At 42.3% G+C, this 14,995-nt stretch overlaps 1 protein-coding gene across 1 annotated transcript in view; it reads left to right on the top strand.

Annotated features, from left to right (window-relative positions):
- Positions 1–14,722, top strand: part of LOC126204034 (uncharacterized) — a 128,931-nt gene extending 114,209 nt beyond the window's left edge. The window contains exons 6-7 of the mRNA XM_049938460.1: positions 87–218; positions 14,421–14,722. Of these exons, the coding sequence (XP_049794417.1) occupies positions 87–218; positions 14,421–14,722 (434 nt within the window). The remainder of the gene's footprint in view (positions 1–86; positions 219–14,420) is intronic.
- Positions 14,723–14,995: the final 273 nt, after the last annotated feature.

Genomic DNA, 14,995 nt, shown 5'->3' with positions numbered 1-14,995 from the left:
TGCTAGACATTCAAGATCCTTTCGTACAGGTGAAATCTTATGCACTAAAATCAATGTTTTGTAACTGACTGTCATTTTTGTTCTAGGAGGAAGATACAAGAGAGAACTACGAACAGAAACATCCACCAAGTCTTACGTGTGCTTGGGCAAAAAGTCTCATCTCAAGAACTGCAACACTTGCAGACCGCCAGGCTGCCGGCCAAATATAGACGATCCAAGTGAGTATTTTCGTTAGACATAGTACACCTAGAAATGTAAATACAACAAATGATTTCAAGCTTCAAAAAGACACCAGCACAGCTAACAGTCTACAGCACATAGTGCAGCATACTTGGCCATACTTACTAAGCATCTCTGAGTTTTGCTCGCTTTCTTCCATTTCTAAGGCCCGGGCACCAGACACACTGCGTCAAGCCGGCCGCTGTGGCCGAGCGGTTCTAGGCACTTCAGTCCGGAACCGCGCGACTGCTACGGTCGCAGGTTCGAAACCTGCCTCGGTCATGGATGTGTGTGATGTCCTTAGGTTAGTTAGGTTTAAGTAGTTCTTAGTTCTAGGGGACTAATGACCTCAGATGTTAAGTCCCATAGTGCTCAGAGCCATTTGAACCATTTGAACCACATTGCGCCGAATGTGGTGAGCAGTCAAGCTGTTTTCTCGGGCACATCTCATGGCTGCCTGTGCTTCAGTTCCTTATATAAATCCTGCACTAATTCACTCTAACAAGAAACACTCATAATCGAAGTGTGTCGTCCTAGGAGTTATCCCTTTTCTCTCTGATCTAAAGCTGTTCATTTTAGAAAACAAACAATTTTTTGCAGCCTGTTCATTTTAGAAAGAAACAATTTTTTCCAGCCTTCAGTTGCAAGGTAATTTTTACTCGTTTACCTAGGTTTCGATTCCAGTAATGGAATCTTCTTCAGAACAAAAAATTAAATTATTTTGAGAGCCAAACACTGGCCATGTCACAGATTAAAAATTAAAACAATAAGGACGCATGATCATAAGATTATGTCTGTCAAGATTAAAACCATTAAGGCGAACGTAGACGGAGCTACGCCGTGCCGCTCACATGTGGTCCTTATTTCTGACCGATAATAATCTGACACATGGTTCACTGATAAAGAAGAATCATATTCGCATTCGTGCATACTACTAAACTTTGACTGCACTATGTGTTGGTGACAGCGAAAGTTTTTGCACAAGCCGCGACTTGAACCCAGATCGTCCACTTGACACGAGCGGTCATTTTGATCTTCGTCAGCCCGCTGGGAGTATTCTCCAGACCGCTCCAAACTCTTACAAGTTACCCTTTCGTCTACGTCCAATACACGCACAAATACTGTGCATGAGTATCTGAAGGACATTGTAAAATACATGAGAACAACACATCCACTGTAGTATAGTATTGGTTCACCGACTCTGCATTCTTCTCTATATCATCTTCCTTTTCTATCGCATTTGGAATCACGACTCATTTAGTAATATACTTACGTCACTCAACGGAACCGACGTCTACGGAGCAGGTGACGGAAAGTGATAAGAGGAAGACACTTGGTTTGCTTGTGCACCTGTGGTGGAATTTTTTTTTTTTTTGTGTGTTACTGGTTTGATGCGGCCCGCCACAAATTCCTCTCCTATACCTACCTCCAAATCTCAGAGTAGCACTTACAAACTGTGTTCTCAATTATTTTCAGGATGTATTGCAATCTCTGTGTCCCTCTACAGCTCCTTCTAGTACCACGTAGTACCATGGAAGTCACTCCTGATATATCATCCTCTCCCTTATCCTTGGCAGTGTTTTCCGCATATTCCTGTCCCCTCCGATTCTGCGCAGAACCTCCTTATTCCTTACCATATCAGTCCAACTAATTTTCAATATTTACCTGTAGCACCACATCTCAGATGATTCGGTTCTCTTCTACTGCGGTTTCACCACAGTCCATGCTTCACTACCATCCAATGCTGTGCTCCAGGCGTACGTTCTCAGATGTTTCTTCCTGAACTTAAGGCCTATGTTTGATACTAGTAGACTTCTCTTGATCCGGCATGCCCTTTTTGCCATTTGCCATTTTGCCATTTGATGTCCTCCTTGCTCCGTCCGTCACTTGCTGTTTAGCTGCCTAGGTAGCAGAATTACTTAAGTTCATCTACCTTGTAAGCATCAGTCGTGATGTTAAGTTTCTCGCTGTTCTCGTTTCTGCTACTTCTCATTACTTTCGTCTTTCTTCGATTGACCCTCAATCCGTATTATGTACTCATTAGGTCGTTCATTCCCTTCAGCATATCACGTAATTCTTCTTCACTTTTACTCGGGATGTCTTCAGCGAATCGTACCACTGATATACTTTCACCTTCAATTTTAATTCAACTCCGAATGTTTCTTTTATTTCCATCACTACTTCTTCGATGTACAAATGCAATAGTAGGTGGGAAAGACTACATACCTGTTTTACACCCATTTTAATCCGATCAGTTCGTTCTTGGTCGTTCACTCCTATTACTCCTTCTTGGCTGCTATCTCTCCCTATAGCTTACCCCTATTCTTCTCAGAATTTCGAACATCTTGCACTATTTAACACTGTCGAACGCTTTTTCCAGGTCGACATATCCTATGAGCGCGTCTTGATTTTTCTTTAGTCTTTCTTCTATTATCAACTCCAACGTCAGAATTGCCTCTCTGGTGCCTTTACCTTTTCTAAAGCCAAACTGATCGTCATATAGCACATCCGCAATTTTTTTCCATTCTTCTGTATATTATTCATGTAAGTAACTTGGATGCATGAGCTGTTAAGCTGACTGTGCGATATTTCTCACACTTATCAGCTTTGCAGTCTTCGGAATGCTGTGTGTGATATTTTTCCGAAAGTCAGATGGTATGTCCTCAGTGATGTGTCAGCACAGCAGGGAATTCAACCTTTCACACGACGACACAAGCTCAGCACCGTATGCTGTGGGTTGGTACGACTGGACCAAGTGACACATCAGGCTGTCACCAACGACAGTTGCACTGAACATTTATTTGGCACATTTAAACAAAACAAATAACGAATAAAAACATCAACACATTTTTAAAATTACCACACATCTTTAAATTTACCATTTAGATGAGAGCCAGTTACTTTAAAATTTAAACATTCATAAACCACGGCACTTATGACCTATTACATATTTAGTGAAATGAGTTAAAATTATTTACTCAAAAAATATGATCGACCTGAAGAAAAATTTACTAAAATTTAACGAGAAAAAGTAGTCTTTCGTTACTGCAGTGATTGTTATTACCAAAGGAAATGCCGCGCGGAGTGGCCGAGAGGTTTGAGGCGTCATGTCACGGACTGCGCGACCCCTCCCGCCGGAGGTTCGAGTCCTCCCTCGGGCATGAATGTGTGTCTTTTTCTCAGCAGAGGTTAGTTTAAGTTAATTTAAGTAGTGTGTAAGTCTACGGACGGATGACCTAAGCAATTTGGTCCCTTAGGAATTCACACACATTTCTGAACCAAAGTAATTCAAGTAGAGGCAACAACAAATCAGATACCATGACACATAACCATGTTACTTGAATGGCAGGCACCCTACAATGTAGGCTATAAAATATAAAATTTTATTTGACCAAGCAACCTCGTGTGATTCAACAAACTACCCCCAGAAGCGGACGCACGTTCACTCAGCTCTTTCCAATACAGGCTCGTCATGGACCCCCCAAACGGGAGCAGCAACGGTGACGAATAGGCACGAAAAATGCCAGAACTAGTGGGTATCTACAACAGACTGACATATGCCTTAACTAACTAGAAACACAATAATTCATTACAGCACATCATCCGTAGAATTAATCAACCTATTAATGAACATCAGCTAAACAGTACAAATCTATTATCTTATGTGCATAAGGCCAATTATACATTAAGCCGTGAGCGAACTAGTAACACGTCCAGCCGGAAAGCGCTGGCAAAGGGGACGGAAAATACACAATAGCACAAGCAGGACACAACCCCGGACCCCGCAACCGCTACCAAGACAAACAGCAGAAGTCTCGATAAAACGAAATCAAATGCAAGTAACTAGCGTGCAGGCTAACGGTATATCGAGAACCCCCCCCCCCTCCCCCGTCCCGACACAAAACACAAGGTGACTTACAGCAAACAGCCACAGTTAAGTTTGTGATTAAATCAGAATTAATTATAATATCCAGATACTGTCACTGAAGGAATTCTTGTACTTTCATTAATAGAATCAGTTTCAACCTATTTGAACACACAATAACAACTGGCCTCTCAGTAAATCGTAAGAATTTATGAAACTACTCACATAGAATTAGACAAGTGTCTCTCAGACACACTATTACTTCAGATAGAAACGTAACAGGAATTTAATAATTTTTAACATTTTTAGGCAGCGACAGCAACTGATATTGTTTATATAAGAATATACAGCCTACAGTTGCAGGTTAACTTTATCGTTTACCTAGGTTTCAACGTTAGTAATAACGTCTTCTTCAGAACCTGCAAAAAGTTAATATTATAATGTGCTAGTAAATTATATTAGATATGGTCATCCTACAGGATGCAACATGGAGTACTTACATAAAACATTATTTAAATGTTTTCCCAAAACAGGCCATGTCCTAAGTCAACTTTATAAAACATGATGCATAACCATAAGATTATGTCACTTCTATTAAACAAGCTGTAGCAAATTCACTTTAGGCCCGTTGTATGGACCTCGTCGTGTGACTAGAGACTGCGGACCGCGAGGGCTTCGCGGTCTGCCTCACAGAGGGCGGCGCGCATGCGCGAGACGTATAGAATCAAACTCTTATTACGAACTCGTCAGATAACTTTTTTGCTATGAATTAATTTTATACTTTACTATTGTAAGTCAATTATAGTATCCAGCATGACTACGTTTTACATTCTACTACAGAGCCTTATAAACTGACCAACAAATCTCGTATGAACGTCTGTAAGAAAGGTTCCATTATTACAGAAACTGTAATGGTCACATGCATTATGAATTATAGTAAACCTAATATAGGCTGGAAGCCTTCGAAGTCTGCCCTATTTTTTTAGATACAGTTGATCGTTCCGTAAATTGCCTCTATCTGTAATTAGGTGTGGATATATTTGTAGTTTCTCAAGCGTGTCGAGTCTATATCCCTAAACTTCCTGATGTAGTAGCTCTATGTCACGTAAAGGTTTAGGTGTATGAGCCATTTGCACCAGATGTTCCGCAAAGGCTGACCCCCGTGTTCCTATGCCCTTTATTGGAAGATGTTCTTTAAACCTTACTGCTATAGCTCTGCCTGTTTGACCTATGTAATAACACAGGCAATCTTCACACATAATCTTATATACGCCTGATTTCGCTGACTTATCACAGTCTTTCTCAAGGGAATGAACCAAATTTTGCTTTAAACTATTACTCGTCGAGAAGGAAATTTTAAAACCTGAATTTTTCAACAGGTGCCCTATCTTGTAGGAGACATTACCTATATAAGGAACCGGCAACCATTTCTTTGACTGATGTTGGGGTTGAGTATTTGTGTTTACTAAAGTCGTTGCCCTTTTCCGCGTTTTCTTATGATATAACTGCCTCACTATCTTTGGAGCATAGCCATTATTCTGTGCAATACTCTCGAGAATTACTAATTCTTTTTCGAGGTTGACATCTGACAACGGAATAGAAATCGCCCGATGGATACTAGAATAGAAAAACTCCATTTTTTGCGCTTGGGGGTGGATTGAATCGGCCGGGATGATGTTGTCTGAATAAGTTGCCTTCCGGAATATGTTGAACTCTATTTTAACACCTTTAATAGTCAACGTTAAATCAAGATAATTTAGTGATCTATTAGCTGATTCCAATTATTGTGTGAATTTTATTTTTTCATGTAGACTGTCAAACGTCATCCACGTATCTCGCATAAAAGATGATGTTGTTCACTAATTCCGGGTAATTTCGGAAAAAAACCAATTCCAGAGAATTTATAAAAATTTCAGACAAGATACGTAACAGGAATGTTATTGCAATTCAAGGCAAAATATATCCAGGGAAAATTTTATTCATGTATATCTATAGCAATTGGCCAGCTAAACTACGTCTGCAATATAAATACTATAACCAGGCGGCACTTAGACAAGGATCAGCCAAACTGTTTTTCAATGACGGTTAAACACTGACAGTAGCAACCTACAAACAGAATGTATCAGCACTCCAGGCCCTAGTAAATGTTAATCATCACATCAAATACAGCTCTCACTATAACAATGCGTGCTAAGTGAGTTGAAATTAAACACATTCGAGGACAGACTCAGTAGGAGTAGCAACGGCCGGCCAAGAAAATGAAGTCCCACAGCACAGAACCCAGCAGTCGATTCCGGCCACAATTTACAGCACAAGCAAGGCCATTACCCTCTTGTTTGTTCGATGGAGCCAGCCGCCGCAGATCCCGGTGACAGGAGACGTATAGCAAGCGAAATACACCAACGTCTTGACCCATACCGGCGGCGAGAACATCGCTGATCGAGCCAAACGGCTCACTCAAATACATTCTACATACCTAGGTGAATAGTCTTTTTGCTGCCACTTCTCCCAACGATTTTAGAAATTGTGAAGGAATGTTATATACCCCTTCTACCCTATTTGATCTTAAGTCTTCCAAAGCTTTCTTAAATTCTGATTCTAATACTGGATCCCCTATGTTTTCTTAATCCACTTCTGTCACTTCTTCTATCACATCCGACAAATCTTACTGTTGCACCTTAATGCTACCACCGTTGCTTTTTGTGTCACCGAAGGTTGTTTTGACTTTCCTGTATGCTGAGTAAATTCTTCCGACAACCGTTTATTTTTCGATTCCTTCACCTTTTTATGCAGCCATTTCGTCTTAGCTTCCCTGCACTTCCTATTTATTTTTATCCTCAGCGACTTGTATTTCTGCATTCCCTAATTTCCCTGAACATGTTTGTACTTCCTTCTTTCAGCGATCAAATGAAGTATTTCGTCTGTTAGCTATGGTTTCTTCGCAGTTAACTTCTTTGTGCCTATATTTTTCTTTCCAACTTCTGTGATTGTCCTTTTTAGAGCTGTTCGTTCCTCTTCAACTGTACTGACTCCTGAGCTATTCCTTACTGCTGTATCTGTAGCGTTAGAGAACTAAAAGCGTGTCTTGTCATCCCTTGGTACTTCTATATCCCACTTTTTTGCGTATTGATTCTTCCTGTGTAATCGCTCGAACTTCAGCCTACTCTTTATCACTACTACATTATGATGTGAGTCTATATCTGCAACTGGGTCCACCATACAACCTATTTTCTGATTTCGGGATCTTTCTCTGACCATGATGTAATGTAACTGAAATCTTCCCGTGTCACCCGGACTTTTCCAGGTATACTTCACCCTCTTGTCACTCTTGAACAAGGTATTCGCTGTTACTAGCTGAAATTTGTTACGGAACTCAGTTAGTCTTTCTCCTCTCTCATTGCTTGTGCCAACCTCATATTCTCCTGCAATCTTTTCTTCTGCTCCTTTCCCTACAACTGCATTCCAGTCCCTCATGACTATTAGATTTCCATATCCCTTTAGATGCTGTATTACCCTTTCAGTATCCTCATATGTTTTCTCTGTCTCTTCATCTTCAGCTTACGTCGTCGGCAAGTATACCTAAACTATTGTTGTTGCGGTTGGTTTGCTGTCGATTCTGATAAGAACAACCCTGTCACTGAAGTTTTCACAGTAGCACACTCTCTGCCCTACCTTCCTATTCATAACGAATCCTACTCACGTTGAACCATTTTCAGCTGCTCTTGATATTATCCTATACTCATCTCTCCAGAAATCCTTGTCTTTTTTTCCATTTAACTTCCCTGACCCCTACTACATCTAGATGAGCCGTTGTATTTATCTTTTCGTTGATTATTCAATCGTCTTCTCATGGTCACCTCCCCCTTGCCCGTTCCCTCCAGGAGATCCGAATGAGGGACTATTCCGGAATCTTTTGCCAATGGAGAGATCATCATGACACTTTTTCAATTACAGGCCACATATCCTGTGGATACTACGCGTTATGTGTCTTTAATGGAGTGGTTTCCATTTCCTTCTGCACATTCATGCCGTTGATCATTGCTGATATTTCCACCTTTAGAGGCAGTTTCACACCCCAAGGACATGAGAGTCTCCTGAACTTCTGACCGCTCCTCCGCCCTCATTTGACACAGCCGTTGAGCCGGCCGCGGTGGTCTCGCGGTTCTAGGCGCGCAGTCCGGAACCGTGCGACTGCTACGGTCGCAGGTTCGAATCCTGCCTCGGGCATGGATGTGAGTGATGTCCTTAGGTTGGTTAGGTTTAAGTAGTTCTAAGTTCTAGGGGACTGATGACCACAGCAGTTGAGTCCCATAGTGCTCAGAGCCATTTGAACCATTTTTGAACACAGCCGTTGACAGAACGTGGTAGGTTTCGAACTCGGGACCGAGGACGTTTTGTTTTCGAATCAAAGACGCTACCTGTAGACCACAGTTGCATCTAATATTTGTGTAGGTGACAAATGATTTTTATTTCTTATAACATAGTTAGTTGGTGGAACACGTTTATAGAGGGCCAAGACCAAGTACACAAACAATGAATGATTACTAAAACGTTAAAAGTCATTGAATGGTTCCTCTAACACAACGACTGAGTAAAGACTTCGCAAATGTACTCCTCTGGAGAGGAAACTAAGGAGATTGTTACGAATAAGAGAGAAAAGGTGACTTTCTCTCACATAACACGAGGAATATGCTTATCTGCTAGTTACCGTACACAATTACAAACGCTGGTGACACAGGAAAAAGTACAGACCTAATGTGGAACTGAAAATCCATGGTACTTTCGTTAAATTGAAAGCGATTGTGAGGTACAAGAACGACGCCAAACAGCTCTGTGGCTCAACTGTCAGACAAGCGTAGCCAAACATGGAAGAATCACAGTCCTAACTCGACACAACACGTCACTACCAAGAGCGACAGAAGCGCTCAAGCGATCACATCCGTGTACTCACCTCTGTCCACCAGACTCCGGCGAGTGCTCACCGTTTACGGCCCTGGAAGCACTCGTCAAAGTAAGGTCATTCCCGCTGTTTCTTAGAGTGGGGGAAGGCAATCTACGTTAAATTTGTGAATGACCAATCAAAATCCCTCCCATCTGTCGTAATTTTACCACTCTTGACTGATACTATTCCCTACTTCATCGTCTCCATCCCAGAATTATTGCGAGAGCAGCTCCCGCATCGAAAAGTAGGGTGGAGGGGGGGGGGAGATGGGGGAGGGAATAGGGAAGGGAATGTCGTTAGATTTTAAAAATGTCCAATTATCCGTCCCTTTCTATGAGACTCTGCGTTCCTCTGTCTCGCTCGCAGCTTCACCGTCCTTGTTGCCTCCGAAATGGAGCTCCGTCTCAGGTAGCAGGCGAAGAGGTCCGCTAGATTTGGAAAACTTTGGCCGTGGTCCATTTACGACTATGCGTTTTGCTGCCTCATTCTCACCCTGAACTCCTCTCTCATTTCTAAACTGGCGTTCTGTAACAAGTGATGCGGTGAAAAATGTAATAAAATTTAAACAAGCCAATGATACTCTCGTTTAAAGTTCGGCGTTTTGCCATATTCCTCAACCAGTGCACCTTTCGGTCACGTCAAACGTAACACTCTCTTTTGAGGTGTGGGGACAAGTTTTCGTTAAAATTTGAAGAACCAAGAGCAAGGGCCTATATGTAGTGCTACTCCGGTCGATGTGCAATCTAAAATTGTCGTATCGAACGGACTGAAAATGTTTTGCTGATCTGGTCAACTGTGAAGAAGCCAATATTCATATAAATTTTATTCTAGTTCATTAAATGACAACAAAACCTTCTGGTATTTCTGAAACGAATCCATTTCGTATTAACAGTGCTGTAATATTGTCAGAATCTTTAGAAGTGACCATGTGGTTTCATTCTTCAAGAGATCGTTATAAATGAAAACTGAAATAACGGAATGCACCGGTTTTGACAAAATTTTAGTGCGTAAGACTGTACTTTGATACTATGACAAAGGAGAGTATCGGGTAGGTAGAAAAATACAAGGTGATATCCGTGAAAAAATTAATTATGCTGGCTCAGAGACATCCATTCTTTGTCTTCTTCGCTCACTTGTTTTCCATCCAACAAGTATAATATTGGACAAAATATTTTTAATGTAATTCAAAGGAACTACTGTAGCAAGTACAAAAGTTCTGTGAAAAATGCACTTACTGCCGGCTGAGGGCAAAACCACAAGCAAAAACATATTTTGCTCGACTTCAACGGATATATTGACCTGAAAATACCTACAGTTGCTACAGTATATCGGCGTTTTGGGTGATGATTGCACTGACGATGGGTCAGTAAGAGCTGCAAATAAAAGATTTTCGAGTAGTAGGTATTCTCTGGCATATTAGGGCGAGCCGCCAGATCTAAGATCGGCATACGGATTTTCGGGCGAAGTCGTGGAAGGAGTCTCTCGTAAATAAAATGCGTCCATAACTGACATCATACTATAATGATGTCTCATATGTTATCAAAATTAATTTCATAAGTTTTCTTAACAAATTTCTCGGTGGAAGTTTCTATGAGGTCCAACAGTGTTGGGAATGCAGGAGAACGGCATAAGTTGTCTTAAATCAGAAAAATTCCCAAATATTAGCAATAAAATGATATTGATTAAATATGAAGAAATATTCAATTTAAATTACGCTTCTTCTTGTGAAATGTAGAACAGAAACAGATGTTTGAAATTATTACAAGTTCTCTAAGATACTGAAGTTCTGTCACTGTGCCTCTGAGCCATTTCTACGAGGGGCGTTCAGAAAGTAAGCTCCGATCGGTCGCGAAATGGAAACGACTATGAAAATCCGGTAAAGCTTTGCACATATGTGTTGGGTAGTGTCTCTAGTATAACCCCAGTTAGCATCACGTCGCTCTTCTCATTTCTCAGCTCGCAGTGAGTGCGTAAAGATGTCTAGAAAATAGTGTCTGCCGCCAAGTACGAGGGCCTGGTGAGAAATTTCGCCTGAAGCTATGCAGCTAACATTACATAACTGTCGTGCTGTTTCTTCTTCAAGACAATTCTCAGCCGCATTCTGCAGGGGCAATGAAGATGCTCCTGCATCGTTTTCAAATGGAAATGTTAGATTACCCACAATACAGTCCGCAATTGTCTCCCCCTGAGTTTCATCTCTGGTCACATGAACCGCTGTCTTTGAAGACAACATTTTGACACAGACAACGAGGTGTAGGCCAGCGTGGAGAATTGGCGGAAAGCACTGGCGGCTGCCTTCTATGATGAGGCTATTGAAAAGTTGGTACAACGCTATGACAAAAGTCTAAGTCAGAACGGCGACTACGTAGAGAAGTAGCTGAAAGGTGTAGCTAATTGTTACAAGTAAAACATTTCTGATGTTCACTGTGGTTTCAATTTGGCAATCAATCGGAGCTTACTTTCTGAACAGGCCTCGTACATAGAGTCCAGAGCTGGCCTATGATGCCTACATAGTCTAAGTCTCAGAGATGATGGATGAACACTGCAGCTGGTGGACTCAATGGTAACTGGGTACTGTACAAACAGAACGGGAATTCATCAGCGACTACTGTTTTCATTACACAGCTGGAACAGCTCCACACCTAAAATGTGTACACATGCTGCTATAAACTTTATATATTGTTTTCAGTCCAAATAGGGCAATCATTCTGTATTTTTTCATAGGTTGAAGTAAAAGAAAGCATTATTCTTCAAAATTACTTGTAATGTTAGTTTTTATTTACTTTTTTCTGTAGCAGTTGGCAAGAAAAATGCTGTAGGACTGTCAAATGACATTAGGTGCCTATTTTCTTGACAGCTACTATAGTATAGACTACCCATCAGGTATTACTATCATATGCATCCGGCATACGCGGGAGCGAGTTAGCCGCCCTTGGCCACATGCACCAGTATAGTACATTACCTTCTCTTGGGTTAGAGACCAGCCACCTGACTGCCAACATATTGGCTGTTTGCCCACCCTACCCCCTAGCTAAAGTGCCCATGAGTGTTCATCTGCCCCACAGAAGCGAACTCGAGCTGGAACAGCCTGGTATAAACGTTTCTACCTATGTGTGTAATTTCGTCATCTGTATGACTGCGTTTCTGCACTATCACATCTAGTGGGTGTATTGGGTTGGTGCATAGGTCATAGCATTTTTGATTTGCATGTTGGTCTTCTGGTTGGCATGGGTCATTTATCACTTGCCATTGTTTATTGGTAATGCACTGTTTGAGATTACATATTGCAATTTCGTCATGTGAAGTGAGTGAAACTGTGGGAACTAGAAAATGAAGTGCAGAAAGTGGAACATTTCCTGCATGTTCTTCTGTCTGAGTTTAGTATAGGGGTGACAATAGCAGAGACAGCCAGAAACATTTGCTCCACGTACGGGGGTAATGCCACAGGACAGGATATGGAAAGAAAATGGTTTTTCTCGTTTTAAGGAGGATCGTTGGCGCTCCATATTCAGGAAGAACTTCGGACTTTGATGAATATCATTGACAAGCGTTAATCCACAACGATCCCTATCACTGCACTCAAGAACTGACAAATGTGATGAACTGTGATCATACCACCGACGTTTGCACACAGTGGGGAAAGTTAAAAAAAGCGGATGTGCTGATACCAACTCTATGCGAAAATCACAAAAACTTATGGTTGCTCGTCATCAACTGGCTCTTGAGCAATACCGACCATTCCTATCCTGTATCATAACTGGTGACCTGAAATTGTGTTTTTATGCTAACATAAGGAAAAGAAAGGAATGGTTGAGCCAAAACTAAGAAACAGATATGCATACAAGGAGCAGTGTGCATGCTTGAAAGATAAAGTTATGCACCTATGCAATATGGGCTTGAGACAAGGAATGAAAGAGGAGAAAGACTAATTGAGTTCTGTAACAAGTTTCAGCTAGTAACAGCGAATACCCTGTTCAAGAATCACAAGAGGAGGAGGTATACTTGGAAAAGGCCGGGAGATACGGGAAGATTTCAATTAGATTACATCATGGTCAGACAGAGATTCCGAAATCAGATACTGGATTGTAAGGCGTACCCAGGAGCAGATATAGACTCAGATCACAATATAGTAGTGATGAAGAGTAGGCTGAAGTTCAAGACATTAGTCAGAAAGAATCATTACGCAAAGAAGTGGGATACGGAAGTACTAAGGAACGATAGATACAGCAATAAGGAATAGCGCAGTGTGCATGCTTGAAAGATAAAGTTATGCACCTCGCTCGATAGCGATGGTGTGGTGTACTACAAATTAATTTCCTGGGGTTTAACCAATAGAGTTGACATTTATTGTTAATAACTGACACATCTCACAGTTACAATCCAAGAACAACAACCAGGAAGACAGTGCGAATTGATGCTAGTCCACAATAAAGTGTGCCCGCATTCTGACAGACTGACCAAAAACAGTAAATGGCAGTTTGGTTTGGTGGTAATTCAGCACCCACATTATTCACCTCTATCGAACGACCTTCAGATGGTTCAAATGGCTCTGAGCACTATGGGGCTTAACATCTGGGTCATCAGTCCCCTAGAACTTAGAACTACTTAAACCTAACTAACATAAGGACATCACACACATCCATGCCCGAGGCAGGATTCGAACCTGCGACAGTAGCAGTCGTGCGGTTCCGGACTGAGTGCCTAGAACCACTCGGCCACCTCGGCCGGCTAGCGACCTTCAAAGAACTTCCTTTGCAGACAAAAATGGGCAACAAGCATGGCTTGACGATTTCAAAACCAAGTGATATCTAGTCACCGAGCGAGGTGGCGCAGTGGTTACACACTGGACTCACCTTCGGATGGACGACGGTTCAATCCCGTCTCCGGCCATCCTGATTTAGGTTTTCCGTGATTTCCCTAAATTGCTTCAGGCAAATGCCGGGATGGTTCCTTTGAAAGGGCACGGCCGATTTCCTTCCCCATCCTTCCCTCACCCGACCTTGCTCTCCGTCACTAATGACCTCGTTGTCGACGGGACGTTAAACACTAATCTCCTCCTCCTCCTCCTCCTCCTCTAAACTCACGAAATCGAAAAGTTACCCCAGCATTGGCAGACTGTCGTAAATAGTGAAGGAGACTATGTTATAGATGACTAATGTCTCTGTTGTGTGTATCTGTCACCTTTAGTAAACTTATGGACAAGCGCTACAAACTTATGCACCAAACCAAAAGATAGCAACTGCTTTGTTTCATGTAAAATCCATAATGGACCGAATGACAGCTCACATTCCTTTTGGTGTCCTCAGCGTATAAGGCTGCTTGTGTGAAGGAAAAGGACGACTTCCCTGTCTGTAGTACTTGAAGAAGGGTCACTAATTGTTGTATTCATTTCAGAACCTATCATTACAACGGCACGAACGCCGCCAGTCTGCCTACCGGAGAAGCCGTACCTGAAGAACTGCAACACCTGCCGCTGCCCCGATGGCTCGGGCTACCCCTGTAAGGCGGACAATTGCCAGCGGGGCGTGATGTTGAAGCCGGCCGGTCTGCGGCCCAGTCTGAGGCGCAGCGCCGAGCAGCGCCAGCCACAGCCAGTACCGGAGGAGGTCGACTATTCACAGACCCTCGGTAAGGGCCGCGCGCAGCTCCAGAGCGCCGCGAGCAGGCAGCCGGCAGCGCAGTGGGAACCAGAGTAGCGTGTGGTACTCGCATGCAATTCTCTCTCATATGCACCTTCCAGTAGTTAGCCATTTCATGAGCTCCTTCAGCATAGGTACATCTGCCAGTTAAATTAGTTGCAAATGATCGAACACCTTCATAATGGGAATAATGTGTCCACGGCAATCACTCTGGAAGAAAGACGACCTTTACTACTCACTATTCAGAAGGATGTAGGTTGCAGTAAGTACTGGGAGATGAAGAAGCTTATACAGGATAAAGTAGCATGGAGAGCTGCATCAAACCAGTCT

The sequence above is a fragment of the Schistocerca nitens genome, chromosome 9 (assembly GCF_023898315.1).
Source record: "Schistocerca nitens isolate TAMUIC-IGC-003100 chromosome 9, iqSchNite1.1, whole genome shotgun sequence".
Classification (NCBI taxonomy): Eukaryota; Metazoa; Arthropoda; class Insecta; order Orthoptera; family Acrididae; genus Schistocerca; species Schistocerca nitens.
Note: the sequence above shows the minus strand (reverse complement) of the source record. Positions and strands in the feature narration are given on the sequence as shown.